At 41.8% G+C, this 23506-nt stretch overlaps 1 protein-coding gene across 2 annotated transcripts in view; it reads left to right on the forward strand.

The window, feature by feature from the left end:
* Positions 1–23506, forward strand: part of NARS2 (asparaginyl-tRNA synthetase 2, mitochondrial) — a 52524-nt gene that overhangs the window by 841 nt on the left and 28177 nt on the right. For both annotated transcript variants that reach the window (XM_075050177.1, XM_075050175.1), the window contains exons 2-6: positions 2266–2375; positions 3240–3360; positions 4026–4166; positions 7742–7822; positions 16859–16959. In XM_075050177.1, the coding sequence (XP_074906278.1) occupies positions 2266–2375; positions 3240–3360; positions 4026–4166; positions 7742–7822; positions 16859–16959 (554 nt within the window). The remainder of the gene's footprint in view (positions 1–2265; positions 2376–3239; positions 3361–4025; positions 4167–7741; positions 7823–16858; positions 16960–23506) is intronic.

The raw sequence follows: 23506 nt of genomic DNA on the forward strand, positions 1-23506 counted from the left end.
CCTTGGCTAGAACTGTGTAGTTGTCAGTATTTCTGGATGAATCTGTAAAGGACTAGGGTGCTTGGTAACAGTCTTAAACTAAACTGAAAGTCAGTAGATATAGATTTATAAGGAAGAAATTCTTTATACTGAGGGTGGTGAGGCGCTGGCACAGGTTGCCCAGAGAAGTTGTGGCTGCCCCATCCCTGGCAGTGTTCAAGGCCAGGTTGGATGGGGCTTTGAACGACCTGGTCTAGTGAAAGATGTCCATGCCCACGGCAGGGGGCTTGGACTAGACAATCTTTGAAGGTCCCTTCCAACCCAAATTATCCTATGATTTTACTGACCCAAAACCCAGTTGTTAGCACACAGATATTCCTGCACACATACAGATGAAGCCTAATAGGGTAGGAAGAAGCTCATCCAGTATAGGTGCTTTTCAGCTGTAGTTTTATGAATAATGCAACCTGGAATAAACTGATGCTAAAATTGGCAATACTGCATTTTTTTTGCCCCAGATCCTTGCTGCATTGTTGCTCTTCCCCTGTGCTAGCAAAAACGTTTTTTGTATTAAACTGTGTTGGGGAACTGGACTGGCTTAAAACCAGCCTTATGGCCAGGTTATTGGAATGTGCAGTCTGGTCTGAGTCAGGATTGGCACTTGCTACATGTTGCTTCTGGTAAGGTGTGAAGTCAAAACACTGCTGCCACAGCCTCTGCTGCTCCAGTACAAGTCTGTGGGTATGCTCTTATTTCCTGTTGCGGGATGCAAAACTCATCTCCTTATTTAATAGATCCCAAAACAGCCTGATGAGGTAGAAAAGAAAGCTCTTGAGAATGTTTCTTTGTTCAGGGGTTTTGTGTGTTTCATTAAGGAGTGCTTAGTTCTTGTATTGAAAGGCCTGTCTGAAATTGTGAGGCTGGAGCAAAAGGCAAAGTTTCTTTAATGGTTAGGCTCATGGCTTTAAAATCTTCCATAGCTCTTGTATGCAGTGTCCTCTTCGTTTTATACAGCCTGTCTAATGCCTTGTCTGTGTTAGTAGTCATGTTGTAGTTTTAAGAATGCTTTACTTTTGGTACTGTTTAATTCTTGAATTTGTTCAGTCTACACAACAGAAGTAGATGGATTCGCATTGGTTTGGTATAAAATCCCTAATGCACTTGTGCAGTTTGAAGCCATTAGAACTGCTTGGGTGCTTCGAGTTAAGCAAAAGACAAAACTGTTTGGAAAAGAGGCAGTTTGGTTGTTGAATTGGCACTGTTTTCAGTTGTTCTCTACAGTATTACTATAAGGTGAACTGGAAGCTCCCCAGTGGATAGTTTTGCTTTTAAGGGCAGCTTTGACTCAACTCTTGTGAGCTGGGGAGCAAGTAAGGGAGTTGTATTTTGGATGCTATTACATTTGCTTGGTGCCTTGGTACTGACTTAAATTTTGATTTCTTTTTAAAGGAAATGTTATTTCTCATTGAAAAACTCTAATTAAGACATTAGCCTGACATATATATGGTCTGTTCTGCTGTTACAAAGAACCACTGTGTAACTGTTTTAATTCTTTTAGTCAAACTGGACAAGAACACTGCTAGATTTTTTTCTTAATATTTTTTTCCCCATGGGGATGGTGTACTAGTCTTGATTTTGAGGTGTAAGGAGAAATACCTAAGGCATCAACTTTTATTTTTGTTTTGCATGAATATGTAATTTTTCACTTGAATCTGAATTGGCTGCAGCATCATTGTTTTAGCAGTCTAATGGCTTAGGGCATGTAAACAACTAGTGAACAAGTTTCAGTTGGAACCTTCCTACAGGTGATACAGCAACAAAAATTGGTAATAAGAATCATCAAAACAGTCTTGAGTGTATTATCATAAAGAACTATGCATTACAGGTCTCTCCTGTTTCAGTAAGAAGCGTTTTGAAGGGACAACACTAATAAGAATATGTACTTTGCTAAAATGCTTTTCATCTTCAGAGCACTTTGCTATTTTCTGTGTTCTCAGCTCCCCAGAGATGCAGGTAGATCTTAGTTATCCCTGCCGTACTCAGGAGGAGAGTTGATGTCTCTGCCTAAGGATTTGTTTCTCTTTGCTTTGAAGTCAGTAGAAAACCTGACACCGACTCTTTTTTAAATTATCTTTTATTTTTGTGGCCCCTAAAGAAATATTTCCTTTGATTTCAATAAGAAGTTGAAATAGGCCTGAAGTAGCATGTCCAGCTCAGCTGCAAGAAGAGCATGACTACACAGAGTAAATGCCAAGAAATAACAAATTTTTTTTCTTTAACCCCTAGGGCTGGGTCCGCTCTGTCCGATCCCAGAAGGAAGTTTTGTTCCTGCATATAAACGATGGGAGTTCTCTGGAAAACCTCCAGGTGGTTGCTGATCCCAGCCTGGAAAATAGGTTGGTCAGTTTGAGATACCTGGAGAAATACCCGTGTTGACCAGTGCTTGGAGGGGTCTGCTTAGGCCTCCTTTCCTGTGCCAGTGACTCAGCAGCAGCTGGCACCTGGCCACAGGAAAGGCACTACTGCAGTTTGGGGTCTCCGGATGTATTTTTAGAATGGAGACTGTCTGACTACTCTGTCTCCACTAGCTGAGGCCTTGTGGTTCAGTTGCTTGTCCTGTGAGATTCATTTGGACCTAATTTTCTTAATAGCTGTTAGCAGTATGGGCATTCTGGACCACTGTTGGACTTGCTTGGAAATTGCACAACGTAGCTGGGGATAACTGTCCCCAGGTTTTGGAGAGTGCTGTTGCTCTTCCTATAACAACTTCAGTGCTGGCTTAGTAGGCATACCCCCTAGATAGGCATGCCTGTTCTTTTATAATAAAATAATGCACCTGTTTTACAGCTTCATTTTGTTTGTTACTCTCAGTTGTTCTTTGGGCTAGGGTTGGGAGTTCTGGGATGATCTAGGAACCTTCTGCATGTAACTTGATTTCTAAAAAATTTTTTTAATTATTTTTTTTTTTCTGTAAGCCTGGTTTGTCCTCACCAAGAGCCCCTTCTAATAAAAGGCTGTCTCTTTTCCCCTCACTTGTCCAACAGTCCTGTCTTGTCCTAAATTCTTCTGTAGCTTTGTGAATCTATTCACATTCCCACCTATGTGTTTAATAATTTTCCATTTAATCACTTAAGCCCTATGGCTACAGTATCTCTTGTGATCTCAAGTGGTCCAGCTAAATTAACAGGAATCTCTCTTCTGAATGTAATTGACTTTGTATCAGTGCCTAGTTAAGCTGCTGTTTTTTCTTGGTTTCTTAGAGATCTGACTTTTGGAAGCGCAGTAGAAGTGCAAGGGAAACTGGTCAAAAGTCCTCATAGGATGCAAAACATGGAGCTGAAAGCTGAAACCATCCGTGTGGTGGGACCTTGTGATACTTTGGTATGTCACTGCAGCAGGAGTCCAACTGATAGGACAGCTTTGGAAATTAATTTCGAAAGGTCCAAGTATCCAGCAAAGCATGCTTCAAACTGTATTTTCTTTAAGTCTGAGTGGTCCTGCAGGCTTTGATTTGTCAGCAGTGTCTATAGGGTACATCAAAGGAGAAACATGGGATCACCATGAAAGCTGTCCTCTGGGACAGAGCTGTTTCTACATGGAAACTGTCCCACCTTGAAGCACCTACCTGTGCCAGGTGGTTCACCTGGTAAGTCTGGCTGGGATACAAATTGGAGAAGCAATGGGACTGGCAAAACGCTCCATGTTGTGCCGGTGGAAGAACCGTATTTGCCACAGGCACGTTTGGAACCGGCTTGCTGTTGAAGCAGTGAGATGAACAGCTGGCTTTCAGGGTGGCTCAACATCAAAAAGGTGGAGCATTTCAGAGCGCTACTACCTTCTCTTGTGTTCATGGCTCTTGCCCTGCTGTAAGCATTGTAAAATACACAAAATGACTAGAAAAGATACGCAAAAGCATCTAGTTCTCTGCTCTGTAACGATGATTGAGTTTTAGTAGGCAGGGATGGTGTTCCATGAATAGCAATAAAACTACATTGACTCCAAGTTCTCATTCTCTTATTTTTCTTTTTTTCTTTCCTTGTTTTTAGGCATTCCCTCTGAAAACGAAGGAGAGGCACCCGCTGGAGTATGTCCGACAGTTCCCTCACCTGCGATGCAGAAACAACACACTCAGCTCCCTCTTGAGAATCCGCAGTGAAGCCACTGCAGCCATCCACTCATTCTTCCAGGTAGTCCCTTCTGTACCGAGCCTTATGTGTAAAATGTTCCCCCAGTTTGGCTTCACAGGAGCACGTTGGGAGGGAGGGAGGGATGTTGATGTCTCGGCTGCAGGGCATGGATTTTGGACACAGTGGGGTTTTTTTTCCAGGCCTGCGCCTGGCTGAGGCCTTGGCCAGACTGTTGCTTATGATCAAGTTAGCACATCTGTGGTCTTGTTAGCGTCTTTCCACCCATTTCCTGTTAGTTATTTTATCCCTTTCACTAAGTTGCAATATCATTGCCTGTGAGTGTGTGTGGTCTGTGGAACACAAAATAATATGGAGTTGTTTAACCCATCCTCAGCAGTGACCTTATGGTCCTTGGACGGAAGCTTCCTCCCACAATGAAAAATCTGTGGTGCAGGAAGGCTACTGATGAACTGGCTTAGAGCTTCATGTTATTCTTCTCTGTTCTTACCGTTCTATTACTGTGTTACAAGTCTGGGTGGATGCTGTTAGCTGAGATTAGGAGACTCCTGTTTTGATGCATTTCAAACTGATGGGTGGGAAGCACCTGTATTTTATGAATGTGTCACTCTTAAGCTGTGGGCATGGTACAGGCTTTGTGCAGGCGGTGGGGGCAGTGAATTAACTCTAATTACAGATGCCGTATAGAGTCCGTGTGATTCTTTGCATGAGTAGATAAAGGTAGCAAGTCCTCTAGCGCACCTGAGCCCTTTCTTTTAAAGCCATTCATTGAAATAAACATGTTTAGATAAACTGGCTTTAGTTTGAGTAGAATCATATTTAGAGCATTCTGATTACAAAATTCCTGTGTAGTAATTAGCATGGCCCAAAGAACAGGTCAGAGTTGTTGAGATTGAATTTCTGGTCCCAGGTATGCTGGTACTTGTCACCTGCAGTGGCAATGAAGGCTTGCTTGCTCTAGGAGTTATCTCCTATAACCTAGAGTTATGCGTATGGAATACGCGGTATTTAAAAGATTTAATTTTTTATTTTTATTTTTTTTTAAAAAGAGCCTAATAGAAATGCTTTGTCAGTTAAAGCTGCTGTTGATGTCAGCGTTGTGCCGGCTCCTAAGACAGAACCCAACTGTTGGGAATCGGTCTTTTCTGGCGTCGAGCCGCTAGATGGCATTGCCTACAACAATTTGTGATTTCAAACACGGACACAAAGGCTTTACTTCTCCAAATTAACTCCAGCTCAGACTCTGACATACCTTCCTGTTTAAAATGCTCAAGAGCTGAGCAGTATTAAAAAATACAAAGTATCATTAATTTAGCAGCCGCAGCTACACTCAAGTTATTTTTAGAGGGATAAGGGAGATTTGGTCCCAGACCTGATATCTGCGAATGCTTATGTCATGACTCTCCTAGCACCAGGAACATCTGTGGTTTGCTCCATTCCTCATGGAAGGAAAGCAGTCTTTTTAAATTGCCACCTACATGATCCCAAGAATGTTGGAATTTCTGACTTGACAATGCCAGAACATAGATTAACTAGAAAGTGTAATTGCAGTGTTTTCACTCTGCAAAGCTGTAAAGAGCTTAATGGTGAAAGAAAATAAGTGGGTTTTTTAATACATGCTTGAAATTATCTAGACCCTCTGTAACTTTACAAATTTTTCTCGTTTTTTTAGCCTATTCATTTCCAGCAGTAAATGACTAATGCCAAATGACTTCTGGATTTGGTTTGGATGTTGAAGGCTAAAATGTTACCTTTAAATCATCTCCTGAGTATCATGGTCCATATGGGATAGGAACATTGTTCCTAGGCACAATAAAATAGTTGCAGTGTGAACAGCAACCTCCACTTTGCACATTAACTAACTGCCAGGTTTGTCAGAGACAGTAATGTGACTTGCAGTCTTTTAGGAGCTTTTATAAGGGGAACTATCCAAGAGCTTTTTATGGGATTCTCATCTTTCAGACCCGTGCAGTTCATTCCTTTCCAAAGCATGTAAGGGGTCTTTGGTGTGAAATGTGCTTCTTTACAGCAATTGTTACCACAGCATGAGGAATTTAGGCAATTTTCCAAAATCTCATGTAGGGTTGGGAGGCTGCATGACCAGCGGGTCTGTGGACTATGCATGGGATTGTGGCAGAAACCTGCATTTTGTATTGGTAGGCTGAAACTATGCTCCCCAGGCAAAGCAAGTAGTTCTGGCTCCAAAACTTCTGTGTAGTAACTGGATCTCAGTAAGAATCTCCTGCCAGGCACTTGGCAAGCTGAGGTCTTTGCACCTGTAACCAGGGAAGCCTAGAGCTGACTGCAGGGACTTTGGTCCCTCTGGGTCATGTTATGGTACTTCCACAAAATGCATTGGATGTCTGTACGAACTCTTTGGTCAAAATTAATTTTAGTTTGTTTCTCAGTATGGGCAGTAAATACTGCTCCTGTCTTCCTAGCCTTTTAACTAGCTGGTGTAAGGACCAGGACCTGTTGTGTGAATGGTTGATTTGTATTATTTTGGTAAAAGCTGTGAAACTAAGCTTTTAGAAACATTTGCTTTTTAATCTTTTTTTTTTTTTCATTAGTGTTACGTGTAAATAGGCAATGGGTTATGCTACATCATTGCATGTATCATGGTAATGCAGGCACACCCTGATTTTAAAGGGGTTCCCTTTGTGCTAGACATTACAGTGATGCAAGAGAAAACAAATCCTTTGTTCACAGCTGAAATCAGCTAGTACCAGATTCTTGTTTGCCTTGGCATGCACAGGTATGATCTCTGCGCTCCACTGGTGATCTCTGTAGTGAGACTAAGTTAGGAAGGTGACAGTTAGTAGAGTTCTGTTCCTGGTTTTGCCTCTAACATGCTGTATGTGGTTGTCTGAGGTCTGCTTGATGTACCCATCCACTGAAAATTGGGTTGCAGCTGGCTTAAACGTGGCTGCACTGTAGAGAAACCTGGAGAATAGGGGCTCTTTTTTTATACAGCCTTCCTGGTTTTGGAGGCCTCTGCTGGGTCTATGAACTATTACAGGAATGGGTAATTCTCCAGGTACCTAGAATATGACCAATCCAGGGTATACCCTGTCTCTTAAAATCAGTTTGACGTCAATATCTCGGAAGATGCAAGGTGGGACTGACATTTTCATGGTGGTTGGGTGTTTTTAAGTCCTCTCTCCCAGGCAGTGTGTGACTTCTGTGATCTAACACACTTGATCATTTCTCTTAGTGAAGAACACTAAGAGAGTGTCCTCTGCCTAACCACCATCCTCCAAAAGCTGGAAGAAGCTGAAGTGTTGAGGCTGTAGGGGTGAAAATGCCCAAAAATATAAAAATACCAGAGGAGGTGAGAAGAAAGTGCAATGGTGTGGAGATGGGCAGTTGCAAAAACCCATAGTATCTTTATGAAATATGGAAGAAGAGCACAAGTAGTAAACATTGATTTGTAAATCATCCTAGCATTTAGTTAGTCCTCTGTCTTTGTCCATGTAGGGTAGAAGTTGTTTAAAAGTAAATATGCTGTCCTGGTTGGGGGCTAATAGGTGAGTTATGATATGTACTGGTTGATGTTATCCTTGAAGTTGATGTTTGATATCTTTAGCTAGTTAACTTTAGTGTTCTGTCTGTTCCAGGATAATGGCTACGTGCATATTCATACCCCCATAATTACATCAAATGACTGTGAAGGTGCTGGGGAACTCTTTCAAATTGAGGTAAGTTGGTTGCATAAAGTTTTTGATTTTTGCTTGCAGAGCAATTCTGGAGTCATTGAAGGTTAGAGGAAATGTTTATCTTTACAAAACCTTTCCTTTATGTACTTCTATGATTATTTTTTTAATATAGCAGTCCTTTGCTTCAGCTAATAATTTAGTGTTAAACAGGCACCTTTTTTTTTTATTGCTGTTTTGTGCATTAATCAGCACCTTTTGTACTGATGAGGTTTTTCTATCCCTGATGCTGTGGAAAAGTTTACAAAGAACAACAAAGGGAAGTGGAACATCTTAGTAAACAGAAAGATGTGATCATAAGTGCCCAAGAGATGGGGTGGGACATTCAGGACAGCCTACTACATGCAAATATTTCTTAGCTTTGAAATTAAGAATATAATTTACCATGAGATAACTCCTTTTCACCTGTATATATGTTGTTCCTTATAAGCTACTCCTGTTGTATGTTGGAATTCTCCCCCAATGTTGCCAAGTCTCCCCACCTATCCACCAAATTACTGTCACAATCTATCATTATATTAAGTACTTCACATTTTGGGTCAAAACCTCCTGTGACTTAAATACAGCTATAACCACTAAGATCTTCCCCACAGATTTCTCATGATTCCTAACCACCACATCCATGAATCATAAGAAATTCCATCTGCCTTTTATACTTCTGTATATGAAATTAACTCTTCTCTCAAACAATTACATCCATTGCCACTTACGCTTATTGGCTCCAGCCTTGCTGGTGAATCATCTGTAAGCAAAAGAATAATTGTTGAGGTAGCAGTTGCTTGCCGCAGGATCATGTCTTCCACTCTCTGCACAGTCTCATGACAAAAAGCCTCTGTGTACTGGTTCTTCAGGATCTCAAGGTCTAACCTGTGCTACTAGTGATTCCCTTCCAGACCAGTACATGTGGCTCAGCTTTTTGCTTGCTGGGACAATAGACTTGATTAGCTAAACTAAATTGTTCCTGTTCAATTGAGATCCCTTAATGCTACCAAAGGTTCGTTCCAGGCTGTTGCATGCAAATTAAGATGTGAAAACAAGTGACACTTAATGATGAGACCATTATACAGTTTGCAGCTGTACGGTGTATTACGTCTTTGGTACAAATTGTATCCACTTGAAAGCTGTAGAGGATGCAGGACTACAGCGTAGGTGGCTGGTAGTAACAGAAGCACTGATGCAAATGTTGATTGAGGTGCTAAATTGTGAGTCTGAAACTTGTATAAACTGAATCTTAACTAAATGTGTAGTTCAAGGCAAATCTCTTGCTCTCTCTGCAGTGTGATTGCTGAGGTGTAAATAATACCTGTCTTGGAGAAATGTAGTGACAGCTGTGCTTGAAAGGTGTGGAGTAAGTGCTGAGTCAGATCCCATTAAATGGCCTGTGCCACAAAGAAAGGGCTTCAGAAATCCACTTGCTGCTGGGAAGTTCTCCCTGATTTCCTCTTTCTTCTTCAAGTACCAGTTCATTGTCTGGCCTAATTTAGGGCTGCATTTTGTTTCTGCAAAGCTCTGTTTGGAATTGGTATTGGCTAGCAGAGATCTAAGACCACTTGCTATCCTACTGTGACCACTTCACTCCACTGGAGCAGTGACATTGTTTCTTGACAGTGGAAATCTGGGTAAAATTAAACCCACATTGGGCCATGCATGTGAGGCTGTCAGACGTAAAAATAAGGGTGACAGGAAGGGTGTCAGACATAAGGGTATTTGCAGCAAAGCCTAGAATCTCTACATGTATTTAATCAAATGAACCATCAAGACATTCCCCAACTGCTGTATTCAGTCACTTTTTAAACTAGCCCTTAATTCACTGCTTGGACAGGCCAGGGGAGAACATAAATTCCTGTTCCTCTTATATTTGAGCAGTAGCCAAGTACTATGATGATGGGAATCAGTGAAAGCAACCTGCATGTTAGATTCTTCAATTTAAAAAATGTTTAAATCCTGTACTTAAAGTTTTAAGACCTATCCTCCAGTTGCAACCAGAACATAAATTGGTGGCCTATTGCTCCTGGATTTGTAGTAGTTACAATACACCTGCAGCTTACAGGTTGTTTTTTCTGCCTTTTTTGGTTTTTTTAGCTCCCTTGGGCTGTATATAAAACTGATAATCTCACCAGTTAGCTGTCCCTCTGTTAGTGGAATAAGTTGAAAACTTTGGTTGAGTAGCCTTTAGGACCCAATTTAGAGGCTGCTTTTGCACCTACTATGAACTGTTGCCTTTTAATAGCTGTCTTCTGACTGACACAGTTTTAATAGTCTGACTAATGTCTGATGGCTGCTCAGGCCTGTGTGTTCTTTGGAAATGGGGTAAAGTGAAGAGAGTAGGAATCTGTTTTTACATGAGACTTGAAGATATGGGGGAAAAAGTGTCTTGAGTTAGAAGGAAAAGGTTTTTTGAAGGCATATGATCTTTGATTCTTAGACCTCTTAATCCTGTAGGATTTGTGTTTGTTTATATGTTCAGCTTCCTCATTATCTTTGTTTGGTTTTGGGTGTACTGATTAGTCTGTACATAGCTTTGGCTGGGATGTTCTCATACCAGGACTTGGGATGGGGGAGAATCTCTTCCCTCTCTGCTGGGCAAATCAGTTCAGCTAAATATTTTAAAAATTAAGTACTGTAACAGTGAAAAGAGGGTGGTAAGCAGAGGAGATTTTAAAAACTAAATAAATCACAAGGTGGTAAGAACTCCAGAGAAATCTTTTGCAGTTGAGACCTTCTACACCTGAAAAATGTAGTTTTGAAGAGAAGCTTGAGGAGAAGCTGCCAGAAGTGCGAAAACAGCCAGGCAGACCCTAACCCACATGGAGAACATCAGCAATACCAACTTGTGGATTTCTGCACCTTTGATGGTGTGTGCCTTTGGTGGAACTCTGGAATGGGGAAGAATCTTGCTTGTGCTGCCTTCTTTAAAGTAAATTTACTGAAAACCCCAAAAGAGCTTTGAATATTGAAAGCTGGGTTTTAGTAGAACACAAAGTAGGACGAGGTAATTCTTGAAATAGGGGGAACGCAGATCAGCAGGGTGAGGTGGCATTTTTTATTTTATTTTAATTTAATCTGACAATAATTCCTCTGTACCAGCAGTCTTAGCACTTCAGGGCAGATCCTTTCCTCGCTTTTTTCTTTTTTTCTTCTGAAGTCTAAAATTCTTAGAAGCTTTGTATGTTGCAAGAAACTTTACCCAGTTCCCTTCTGGGTCTACTTCCTAGGAAATCTGCCTTTCTTTTGTCTTTGTGACCCGGCTGCATGTCTGTTCCCTGCTATTTTCAGTAGCCTCCCACTCTGTCTGCAGTGTTGAAGGCTCCCTGCTTTCTGGGTCTCTTGCTCTCTCTTTTCCACTTTGCTCTCTGGAAAGTTTCGTTGTTTGACTGTCCTCAGCTACTGCGGAGAAGTTAGAGGCTCCTCTACACTCTGGAAAAGTCTTTCTGGCCTGGGACACTCCAGCTGGTGTGATGAAGCGCTGGACAGCCACTTTCCCTGCTGCCCAGCTGCAGCCTTTCAGCATGCAGTCAGTTGCAAACACAACAGCTCTATTGACATTCACAGCTCTTTAAAGTAGATCTCATGTGTTTTGTATTGCCTGTGGCCTTATTCCTTCCTGGGGACCTTGCTCTGTGTGTAAGGAGTGCTGCACTCTACCTTTTGGCTCCAGTGGAAGTAATGTGTGCTCTGTATTAGGCTTGTCTCTTCCCACACACATATCTCACTGCATCTGGGTGTTGTTTGACTGAACTCCAGGGTCTGAATCAGGCTATTTTCATTATTTGAAAGGATACTTAACTATAAACCTGAAGAACCATCCAGGTATTCTTCTCCAAAATGTATCCAGAGATTGTATAGTGTTTGGTTTTTGGGCTTTTTTTGCCACCTGCTCACAGGAGTGCACGTAGTTTCTAGATCCCTGAAGGGTACAAGTTCATGGTTGTGCCTACTGTGGCGCCAGAAATATGTGCCTGCTGCTGAAGATGCAGAAACTTACTCCTACTCTTCCTTTGGTACTGCTGAAAAATAGCCTTGTCAGCACCAAGGAAGGCTGGGATCTGCTGGGGAGAATCACACCTAAATGCAACAGTATTAGTGTCTGTCAGGTGTTTTCCCCTTTAGAGATACATTGCAATATGGGAGGCGGCCAGTCACTGGGAGACTGGGACTTCAGAGAAGTGCTCAGCAGGGATCAGGGTAAGCTGGAACTGAGCTGAGGGAGGGCTTGCGCTTGCATTTTCTAGCTCTCCCATTTTCTGCTCGTTTCTACCTGGTTCATCCCCACATGTAATTCCAGTCCATATTTATGAGATGTTTGTCTCAGCAGAACCAGCTGCTATTGCCCAATGCAAGTCCAACTGATCAGAATTAGGACTGGATTTGCAAGCGGGACTTCTCAGAAGTTACAAATTTTGCAGCGGTTGTCTAAAAAGGAAAACCCAATCATTTATAATGGGACATCATGGAGGGCAGGTCTGGATTAAAGATGTGGTGCTGTGAAGCTTCAGCAGCATGGTGTTCTGGGCCTGGGCTAGAGCTACAGCAGTGATTTCTATGAGCTTTTCAAGTCTTCTCTGATCCTTTCATGCATTTGGCTTGCACAGAGTGAAAGACAGAATCAAACGGTTTATACTCTCCTGAAGCTAATTGCCTCAAGTAAAAGTTAATATAAGACTGACATCAAAGGGAATAATTTTAAATTAAATCATTAGACATTTGAGGAGATGGAGAACAAAACAAGTACTAAATCCAGTTGTTCTCGTATTTAGAATGAGAATAAAAAGCCTTTGATGTTGACGTTGAATCCTAGTATGTTTATAGCACGTTTACTCCGAGACACCAAGATGTTTCATACAGGTTCCCCCTCCTTCTTTCCCCTTTGTAATTTGTGTAGTTTTCGACTAGGGAATGGAGAGAACTTGAAAGCAAACACGTTATTCCTCTCTAATCTTTTATCAAGTAGGTATTTGGGGATTGGGAAGTGGGAGGAAAGTCCATCTAATTGAAATAAAAGCACCACAATGTTGTCGCTTCATTTTGCTAGTCATGGAGATGAAAAACAATCTCACTCCATGTCAGCAGTGGAGGGATAGCATCACCTACTATTTATTATTTGTCTTCTACCAGCGGCTATGAGGCTGAACATAAATCGGGGGCATAGGCACTTGAAAACGTTGGCCTGATCTTGTTCTTGAATGTGTGAACTGGAGGAACCACCTCTAGTGGGTTAGTCGATATTTGTACATGTGAAATGTAAAGTTGCTAATTATGGGATACCTCCTTGCTGAAGGGGTCCCATCTGAAGGAAAAGGGAGGCATTTCCTTTTTCCCATGTAGCAATTGGATTGACTTTTGCAGCTCACAACACCTGTTCAACAAGCTTTGTGCCTCAAAATGAGGGAGAGGAAGTGGGCAGCTGTGGAGAGGTGAGGTGATCGGATGGTGATGGGGGAGTAAAAGTTTATCTAAATATTGCTATGTTTGCTCCTCACCTTCTGTTGGAAGCCATGCAGGAGCTGCTCACAATGCAGACATGCATCTCAGAATCTCTCAGTGGCCTCTCAGACTGGCTGCAGGTTTTTGTAAGTCCAGTTGAGCTGTAGGCTTTCTCACACTCTTCCTCCAGTCACTTACTGTTGTGTCTATTTTCCCTTTGCCTCCCTGAGATTACATCTGATTTGGAGGATGAAAAATGACACAAAGTCATTATAAATAAACGAAGCCCCAGCTCCTGGAGACAGCTGTATCCTGTTTGTGGATTTGAGGGGGAAGTGTTGAGATTTCATGGCTGATTTCTTCTGTTCTTTTCCTGCTTCCAGTCTGTCTCTTTCTCGTTGTTTAGAAGTTGCATCCTACAGGATTAGGTGGGATTTTTCACTGGTGGAACAAGGAATGTAGCTGAACTAAGCTTGCAGTAGGAGAAACTAGAGTGGTATGTGGTTCATCTCTTTAGTGTTGTGGCCATGGCTCTGGGGCTGTGGTATGTGGATGTTTGTATGTTTATTAATATCCTTATTGTTTTTGAGCAAATACTCTGGGTTTATTTGAAGAAAACAATAGGGGCCTGCTTCTGCATCCTTGGGTTTTGTTTGGTTTTTTTAGAACTGCAAAACCTATGAAACAAAGGAAGCAGTCCTGGGGTTACAGCCACAGATTGTCTTATTTTCCTTGATCTCTGTGGAGCAAGGCAAGCTTGCTCTTTTCTTTAGTGTGATGCTGTGAAGAGATAAAACTGCCTTGTGATCTGAGGTCTTTGGCAGTCTCTGTTTTATCTTTGCGATGAGCAGTAGAGCTTTGTGAGAACAAAAGCAACACCTTCCAACTCATTGAGAAAAATGGCAGGTTGTAGAATATCAAAGGCTGGGAAACAAGCATGAGCCTAGCAACCTCCCTGTGACAAAGCAAGTTGGGGAGTAGGGTGACTGGAGGCAGTGGCATACTTAGCTGCACTAGCAACACTTAGCATAACTCCTAGGAACTACACTTTGAAAAGTGAGTATTTCAAACTTATATCAGAAGAAAGTATTAGTTTGAAAGTGAATGTAGATTAACTTCGAAGTTTTCTTCTGTCTTTCTACTGAACCTTTGACTCCTCCAAAGCTTAGGGATGACATTGAAATATAGAAAATGCTGAAACAAAAATCTCATTCATCTTCATGTGTTTTCTTTAAAAGTCACAGAATTGTGACCTCTAGAGATCATCTAATCCATCTCACCACGCTCAGTCAGGGTCAGCTGAACTGCTGAGTTTTTAATATCTCCCCAGATGGAGACTTCATGGCATCTCTGGGCAACCTGTTCTAGTGTTTGAGCACCCTCACAGTAAATAAAAAAAAGTGTATTCTTGTTTTCAGATGAAATTTTGTGTGTCTCAAAATCTGTGAATCTGTGCCCACTGCCTCTTGTCCTCTCAGTGAGCACAGCTGAGATGAGTCTGGTTCCTTCTTCCTTCCCTTCCATCAGGTATTTATACACAAGGATAAGATTCCCCCCTGAGCCTTCTCTTTTCCATGCTGAACAGTCCCAGCTTTCTCAGCCTCTCCACATATGAAGGATGCTCCAGTCCATTAGTCATCTTTGTGGCCCTTTACTGGACTCACTCCAGTATGTCGATGTCTCTCTTGTACTGGGAAAGCTGAGCACTTCACCCAGTGATCTTGGTGAGTCACCAGTGCTGCGCAGAGGGGAGGGATCCCCTCCCTTGACCTGCTGGCAGTGCTCTGCCTAACACAGCCCAGCAGGCTGGTGATTTTCTTTGCCATGAGGGCTTCTTGTTGTCTTATGGTCAGCTTGGTGTCTGCCAGGGAAATGGTGAAGCACAGTTCTTATGCTCAAATGACTTTTAAAGTGCTCAACACAGAGATCTTCTAATTTTTCTTTTGTGCCTGCCTGTAAATTAAAAAACCAAAAACATACCATCGCTTTAATGGGGCTTTTTTTTTTTGAGCATTTTTATAATGAAACACTGAACTTGCTAAATTTTCCATTACTCATAGTTTTTTATGCTTAAAATGTCTGGTGACCTGAAAAATATGCAAAAGCTGAAATGAAACATCATTTGTTTTTCAGTGCCCATATAATATGTAAGATGTGATTTTTTTCCAACTTCATATTGTTTCGGTTCTGCTTTTTTTGAAGACTGAATAACAAGTCTTTAGAGGATATTATATTCCTTTTTTTTCTGATTACTGTTTTTCTTTTTGCAATGGAAACAAATTCATTTGCCCATGAAAAGTAAGTAACACTGGGTTTTAGAAGTCTTTGCTAAAAGGCAGTGCACCTGACATGTAAAATACTCCTCCATTTTGTCATCAGACTTAACTGAATTTTGAAGGCAATTCTGTCTGAAGCTTCAAACTTCCAAATGATAGAGATTCTTCCCTTCCCCCTCACTGTTCATCTTGGTAGGAAAGAGTGAAAATCAATACGTACTTTTGGAGACTGGGTTAATAGGCTGGCATCTTTTTTGTATGTTGCTGGGCAAAATGTTCTTTAACAGATGTTCCAGAGGGATTTTAATTTTGTATGTCTGCATTTCCCAGAAACATGGGATGTGGTTTTTCCACCTGCTCCCAAACTCCTAGGTAGACAGAGCCCTTAGCTGTATACGTGATACTTTACTGGCGAGCCAAAAATCAGAGGCTACTCAAGAAAATCTGCATTTCTACCATTCTTGTTCTCAGACTTGCTTGTAAAATGGCGAATATGTCCTTTCTGACATTTTATTTTACATTTTGTTACCTCCTTCCTTTCTACAATGTCATTCCTAATTCAGCTCATCCATGTTTAAACATGTAAGTTACACAATTCTTTTATTTGAGTAAAATTTAGAGCTCCTGACATACCCACATACAAAGTCAAGAGGTGAGAAGTGAAGAGCCTCATATTCATTTAGCTTTGTATGAACTCTGCGCTGCCCACAATGTTTTGGGCAAACAATCAAACTCCATGAAGCTGTGTCATCTTAATGAGTTACTTCCCACTCAGCTGACCTGATACAACTAGTTGCTGGGGATCCAATTTACTATCCCTGTTAGTTTGAGAAATGTATGAAAGAACTGCATATCCTTCCCCTGTGCTGACATGTCCAAGCTTTGCTGGCGACACTGGAGGTATGTGACACAGTTCACAAACTTGTTCTGCAAGTTGTTGTGATACCTACAACCCATATTCTCAAAAGTCACTAAAAGTAGAGATGGGAGCTGTGGTGTTTCCCACTTAAAGTATGGCTTTTCACTACATAGACCCATTATTTGCATCGGACCCCTAGAAAGAGAAGTCCCCAAGAATCCTTTATCTTGGAGCTTTTTCTTAATGTGTTTTGCTTGAATAGGATTTAGAGCCCATTAGGAGTCTGAGGAAAGATGGGAAGCGTTGTCTTACGACTTACCACACTGTTGGATTCCATCTCAGCAGTGTTTGGGTTCAATCTCATGGAATTTCTTAAGAGAAAAAAAGGGAAAACAAGCCAGGAGCTGTGCTTTTTATTCAGACACTAGTAGTCTGATTTCTTGCTTGTTTTTTGACTTACAGACATCAAATGAGGCAAGGGAACCTGCAGAAAAGACCCATTTCTTCGATGTGCCTGCCTTCCTGACAGTTTCTGGCCAGCTCCATTTGGAAGTGATGGCGGGGTGAGCAAAACAAGGAAATTTTGGCTTGGCCTGTGAGATCTTCTTGGTTGTTAATTTTGCTCCATTTGTGTCCGTTAGATATCTGCGACATGTGCCAGAAACAAACTGAGCAGCAGTGGCTGGGTGATGGTGTGAGGCACCAGCCTAGGCAGGGGAAAATTAGACTGCTTTTCAATTCTGGTCTGTGAACTAATTTTAAATACTAGGAGTCTCCTTCTGCTTGCCATGGATTGGGAATATTGGATGGAGACAATCTTTATGGGAATGACTGTAGGTTTGTTGCTAGTAATTGTAATACCTTAAGTGTCTTGTTGTTCACATCTGACATGTCTAGCTATCACGTTCCTTTCCTTTTTTCCTCTTTTTTCCCCAAGCTTCGTTTTTCTGTCTCCTTCAGTCTTCCTGTTGCGTTTCTTCCTTCTGTCAATTCTCATTTTTCCTGTTTTATGGCTTTTGCACTTGATGCTTTGTCATAAAATAGAATCATAAAATGGTTTGGGTTGGAAGGAACCTTTAAAGGTCATCTAGTCCAACCCCCCTGCCATGGGCAGGGACATCTTCAACTAGATCAGGTTGCTCAGAGCCCTGTCCAACTTGACCTTGAATGTTTCCAGGGATGGGGCATCAACCGCCTCTCTGGGCAACCTTGTCCAGTGTTTCACCACCCTTATGATAAAAAATTTCTTCCTTAAATCTAGTCTTTGTTCATTCTAGCCACTAAAGTGATCACAGTCAAAGAGTTAATACTGAATTTGGTTAAAAAAATTAAAATTATCCTTAGGCTTTTAGTGTTAATGTTTCACTGAGATTGTTAGGGGTGAAAGTGTCAGTCTGTCAGAGAGACAGTTCCCTTTGATTAGGGTGTTTGGTCCTCATCTGCACTGAATTTTCCCAATAAATTAACTAAACGAGTACATTAAACAAATGGAGTCAAATCAGCACAATCCCTTATTTGAAGGTACAGTTTCCTGAGCATTTGCAGTGTGGCTTCTCCTCAGACGTGGTATTTCAGCCAAATCGCTACTTGCCAGCTGAATGGCTGATAAAGCCTGTCAGAGACCAGATCTCAGGCAGGTAGCACTGCAGTTGTTTGCCACTTGCCAAGGGGGTTTGTCATACACTTGTAGTGACTTTAGAATCACTTCTAAAGTGATCAGTTACTGTCCAGTGGAAATCTCCGGAAGATGAGAGGGATAAAATCCTAGCTTTAGAAAAACTGAAGTTGGAAGATCTGCCTTTTCATGTGGAGGTTCTGACAAGTATTTCTAATCGCCTTAGTATTTGCTGTCCATGCCTCATATCCAGTCTTGAGAACAAGTGTTTTTTATTTAATCACTGTTGCACAGTTTAATTGGCTGCTGGTAAATAGCTGCAGTGAAATTGTTCAAAGGGCAAGTTTTGCGTATATATCAAAAGGTATAAATTTCTTCAGAAAGCAGTTTTCTGCCTGGCTTGTTGTCTCTGAGAGACTGTCTCTTCTCAGACCACCTACACGGCTGTGGTCTGCTGAAATACTCAAGCTAAAGGGTCTCAATGGGCAGGATGTTTCTCATGTGGTGCCCTGGCTGCTGTGACTGAAGCACAGGTCACTTGGCAGGCAAAGGCTGATGTGTCATCTCAGATATTAGCTGGGGAAAGCTAATGAGGAGGAGGCTTATTTAACTGTAGGAGTGGTGGAGCTTTTGTGTCCCTGAAAGTAGATGGGATGACATGCATTTGTACGTGTTAGACTTAATTGACTGTCATGTGTTGTGACCTTTTTTGAAAGACGTAATTCCACAAATCAAATAAGCCCAAAGGAAGAGTATGGATTGTAATGATTAACTTGAAGTACAATCTCACTCTCTTACATCAGTCTGTTCCCTTTAAATAGTACACAGCCTGCTCTAGGATGGAGTAGAAGGCTAAACTGGGCAGATGCAAGACGTCTCTGGTAAATATTTTTTCCGTTGATAGCACTCAGGTGCACCTTGCTCTCTAAGGATGGGTAAAAAAATCAATGCTCTTCAGCATGCAGTACGTTACATTACAGCTTCATGTTCCTATTTTACAGTAGCATGTTGTTCTTACAGGCATTTTAAATAGTTCCAGTGACATCTAAATTTAGATAAGCTGTGTTTATTCATAATGGGGCATAGCTATTCTGTGAACCTGCTCCTTTTTATTTTATTTAAGCACACTGAGTTTGAGACCTACAGCTGAAGTGGTATTGAATCCCTTCAGTCTTCAAAAATAGACCAAGCTCTTCTAGATGCAGAAGCACCACAGTGATGCATCACAGTATTAACCCTCTAGATACTGTGAAACCCTTTAGATACTGTGAAGATTCTATCTGTGGTTATTAAACTGGGTCTTACTCTGTGAATGGGACTCCTACATGGTCAAAGAACATAAGTGCATAATAGTAACCAGAGCTGCTTGGCAAATGAATGTGTTGTGATGATGCTGTCAGAGTAGTAAAAAGTGGGAGTCCTTCTCCTCTCAAAATGGAAATACTCTGGTCTTCCCAATAAACTCAGCAGCCAAAACAGTAAAGATTCATATGTTTTGGATTTGATCCTGTGAAATGTACCCTTTGTTTTAGCCAGACTAAATTTTTCATGCACAGAAAAGGAACTATTCTTCAAAAATTCCCTTTAGCTTAAATAAAATCTTGACTTGCTGCAGTCTTAAGGCTTTCAGGAACAACTGGTCCCCGAGAATTTGTGGGAGGAGACCAAGGTAGAAATGCTTGGGATACCTTTCCCCATCCAGTCTTGGCTCATATCCTGTTGTGACTTGCTGTGAGACGTGGGATTGCAGAGCCAGACCCTGCAGAAGTCCATTAGAAACTGGGGGTGGAGCAGGATAGGTATGAGAGGCAGGGAGGAATTTGTCCATGGGATTTATGTAGTAGGGAACAAAGTCAGCTAGGCAGTCATGTCTGTTTGGAGTTAGCTTTTAGCTTTACAGAGCTCATGAACAACTTCCAAGCTGTGGTTGGAAAAGTCAGGGCAGGGGAGGTATGGAGAAGACTTACCAGATGTGCCTGGAACCAAGTCTTCTGCTGTCCTTGCTGAGAGTTCATCTGCAGCCCGCAGGGTATCATCTGAGTACCCGTGCCTGCGTGTTGTCCAGGGCTCAGGGCTCCATTTTTATGGCAGGGCTGCTTCGTGCTATTCCTGATTACAGGAAAGAACAGTGAGCCATTTAGAATTTGTGAGGTTTTAACCTTTTTCTTTGAGGAAATGTGGGGAGAGAGGTATTCCTGCATTTATTGACTGGCTGTTATGCTGTGTGTGCTTCTTATTGAAGGCAAGGTCAGAGAAGTTCGTCTTGTCTCTCAGTATGACACGAATGGCCTAGTTGGCACAACTTCTCATTTCATTGTACTTCATCTTCACAGTGACGGCATCTAGGTTGACTGCTCAGGCTGTCTGAATCATTGTCAGCTGCTATAAATCTATAGGCTCTTCAAGGTCTCCAGAATACTCTTTATTCAGTAATACAGTTCTCCCCTTTAGTCTTCTCAGTCTCAGATGAGTCAGTAACCAATGTATGTGGTAGAAGTTTGTAGGACTGTGTGTGTCCCGATAACTGGGTTTAAATGCCATTGGTTTGCTGTGAAGTCCTTGTGGTATTTCTTTGCCCCGTGGTCCTTTGGTGAGGATAAAGGCCCCTCTGGGGACCTGAGCTGGGCTGGAGGGTCTGTGACAGCTGAAAATGATTCAGAGGCATACTGGAGACGGCCAAAACCAATTGTTGCCAAGAAGTACAGCTCACTGGCTGTATTTACTCATATTTTTTTGTCCTTTCACCCGTCTGTGCTTCCCACAAGCTCTACCTGCTTCTCTCCTTTCAGCCCCTCTTGCTAATAGTTTACATCATTGTTTTGCATTGCTTTTCCTTGCGCCACGTCTTATCTCAGGCACTGCCGTTTCTGCCTTTTGCATTGTGACCTTAACTAAAACTGCTCTTCCTAAAAGCTCTGGGGGCTATTCCCTCCCTAAATTGCAGAATAAGTTCTCTCCTCATTCCCTGCTCTCCCTAGCTCTGTTTCTTTTCTCTTTGCAGGCCCTCAGTAGGTTTTTGCTCTCTTGTTCATCTCACGTTTTCTTGAAGTTCCCTTCAAAAGGGTAAAAGGCTCAGGGGCAACCTAATAGCAGCCTGCTCAGACCTGAGAGGAGGTTATCAAGATGACAAGCCCACTCTTTGCCATGGTGAATGACAGGAGGACAAGAGACAATGGGGATAAGTTGAAACAAGAGAAGTTCTGAGAGGATATAGCGAGGAAAAAAATATATTACTAAGAGATCAGTCAAGTGTTGGAAAAGATTGCTGAGAGAGACTGTGTACTCTTCATCCTTAGAGGTTTTCAAGACCTAGCTAGATAAAGCCTTGAGCAACCTGGTCGGCCTTTTCGCTGACCCTGCTTTGAGCAGAAGACTGGACCAACAACCTTCCAGCCTGAATTATTCTGTCCTTCTAAGTTTATTCTTGGCTTCATTCTCATTTTCCTCTCCACCAATCTTGTCCACAAGACCATCTTGGTGAATTCTCTCTCTAGTTCATTTTCAGTTCAACATCTCTCCCCAGGACCTGTATTTTTCTGCCTAAGTTAAAACCTCAGCCTTTCATACGGACATCTGCCTGTTAATGTCTAACTGCAAACTTGGTTTAGGTGAAACTTAATTAATCCCACTCTCCTCAAGCACATCCACTTGATTTCTAAACCACCATGGATTTTGCTGCTTTCTGCCTATTCCAGATACTCTCCGCAATCCTGCAGCTGTTTTTTCTGGTTGCAGAGAGGCTCTAAAAAAATCTCAGTCATCCAGACCATTTTAGTTGTGTCTGCCTGAGTTTGTAGAGAGCTGAATGCAGTGAATATCCTGTTGGTTTCAGAAGATACTGAAATCACACTGATTTCACTTTTAAAATGCTCATACTTCACTGCTTTTTGAAGCATAGAAGAGATGGAGAGAGAGCTGTCATTTCTGGTTGGTGTTCAAGAAAGCACTGTGGAGCTGAAGAGAGATATGTTTGATGCCGCCTTCCTTAAAAGAGGCTTCATTTTCAGCAGTCTGGCAAAAACAGCCTTAAAATTTGATTCCAAAATGACTTGCTAATGATGGAACAGATTGCATTGTCTTTAAGCAAATATTTGCCCTACATTGTACAATTTTAAATACTTTTGAATGCAGCTGCAGGAGTGGTGTCCAGTTGTATAACATTCCTGTTGCTAAGAAATAACAAAAATAAGTGTAATTATTTATCTTGGATGCCTGAAAAAAATCTCTGACATTTCTTGCACAACATTTGAGTCTGACTCACAACACAGACTCTTATAATTAGCACACTAACTTCCATTAATTAGGCTGACACTTAATTGGAGCTATAAAAAGCAACTGTGACATGTCTGGTTTTAATCAATTACCACATGCTTCAGTCTGGTTCATGACAGCTGCAGTGATTGTTAATGACTTTATATTACGGGGGGCCAAATTCATGAACTTCATAGGTACAACAGTGAGCACAGGGTCACTTGGCTGGTTAGAGCTTTCTGGTGCTCATGGATATGCTGTTGGTCTTCTCCGCTTTTTTTTGAGGGGAAGCAGGTAATTCCCTTGCAAGAAGCATGGTGAGTGTGCTGAGAGTAGCTGCAGTTCAGCCATGTCCCTGGGTTCCATGTATGAAGGGCTGAGTACAATCCCAGAACTGTCTTGGACTATGCTCTCTTTATCTTCTGACTGTAAAAATCAAGTGCAGGTAGCAACAGAAGAACAGGTTTTATGGTCATCTGAGGAAAGGTGTCATCAGATGAAATTCTTAGTCCTCCTTTTACAAGTAAGCTAAGATAAACCACTATGTTTCTGTCACGAATCCAGTGCACGGTCCCTTTTCCTTCTCTGAATGTCTTGTCATCCTTATTCAAAGCAGTAGTAGGTGCCATAGGATCTGTGTCAGAGATCCCAGCATCCAGATTTGTGTAGGACCTTGCAGCTGAGCTTCATGTGTGTGCCCAGACGAAACTGTGATAGCCGCAGGGGTTTAAGAAACCATGGCTTTGTGAGCTACAACAGGGCTGTTTTAACCCTCTGCCCACGTGTTCCCTATACCATAGTAGCCACATTCATGGTGGCTTCTGTGAAGTTGTTTTATTTTATGACTGAGGCAAGCAAGAAGCCTGTGGGCAGTCTGTTACTGCAGCTCAGCTGACCATCAGTGGCTTACGACGCAGTGGCAAACTTGATAGTTTACGAGAGTCTGAACGTGCCTTGTGTTCAGGCTGCAGCTCCTGCTTCTCAGGGAGTCTCTCTGCCCCAAGAAGTGGCTCCAGTATGGGATGTTAAGGCAGGCAGCTTCATCCCTATTTGCTCCCACGGCTTTCCTTAAAATAGATGCACAAATCCAATAGTGTGTGCTCTGAATTTCTTCAAGGGTTTGCTGTCATTGCACTGAAGTAGAATATGGATATAGATACATGTCATAGTCAGCTGGAATGTGTTGCATTTAATACAGCTTTTAGTATTTTTTTTTAGTACAGTTATTTACTTTGTTTAATTAC

Source organism: Buteo buteo, chromosome 18 (genome assembly GCF_964188355.1).
Source record: "Buteo buteo chromosome 18, bButBut1.hap1.1, whole genome shotgun sequence".
NCBI classification, from domain to species: Eukaryota; Metazoa; Chordata; class Aves; order Accipitriformes; family Accipitridae; genus Buteo; species Buteo buteo.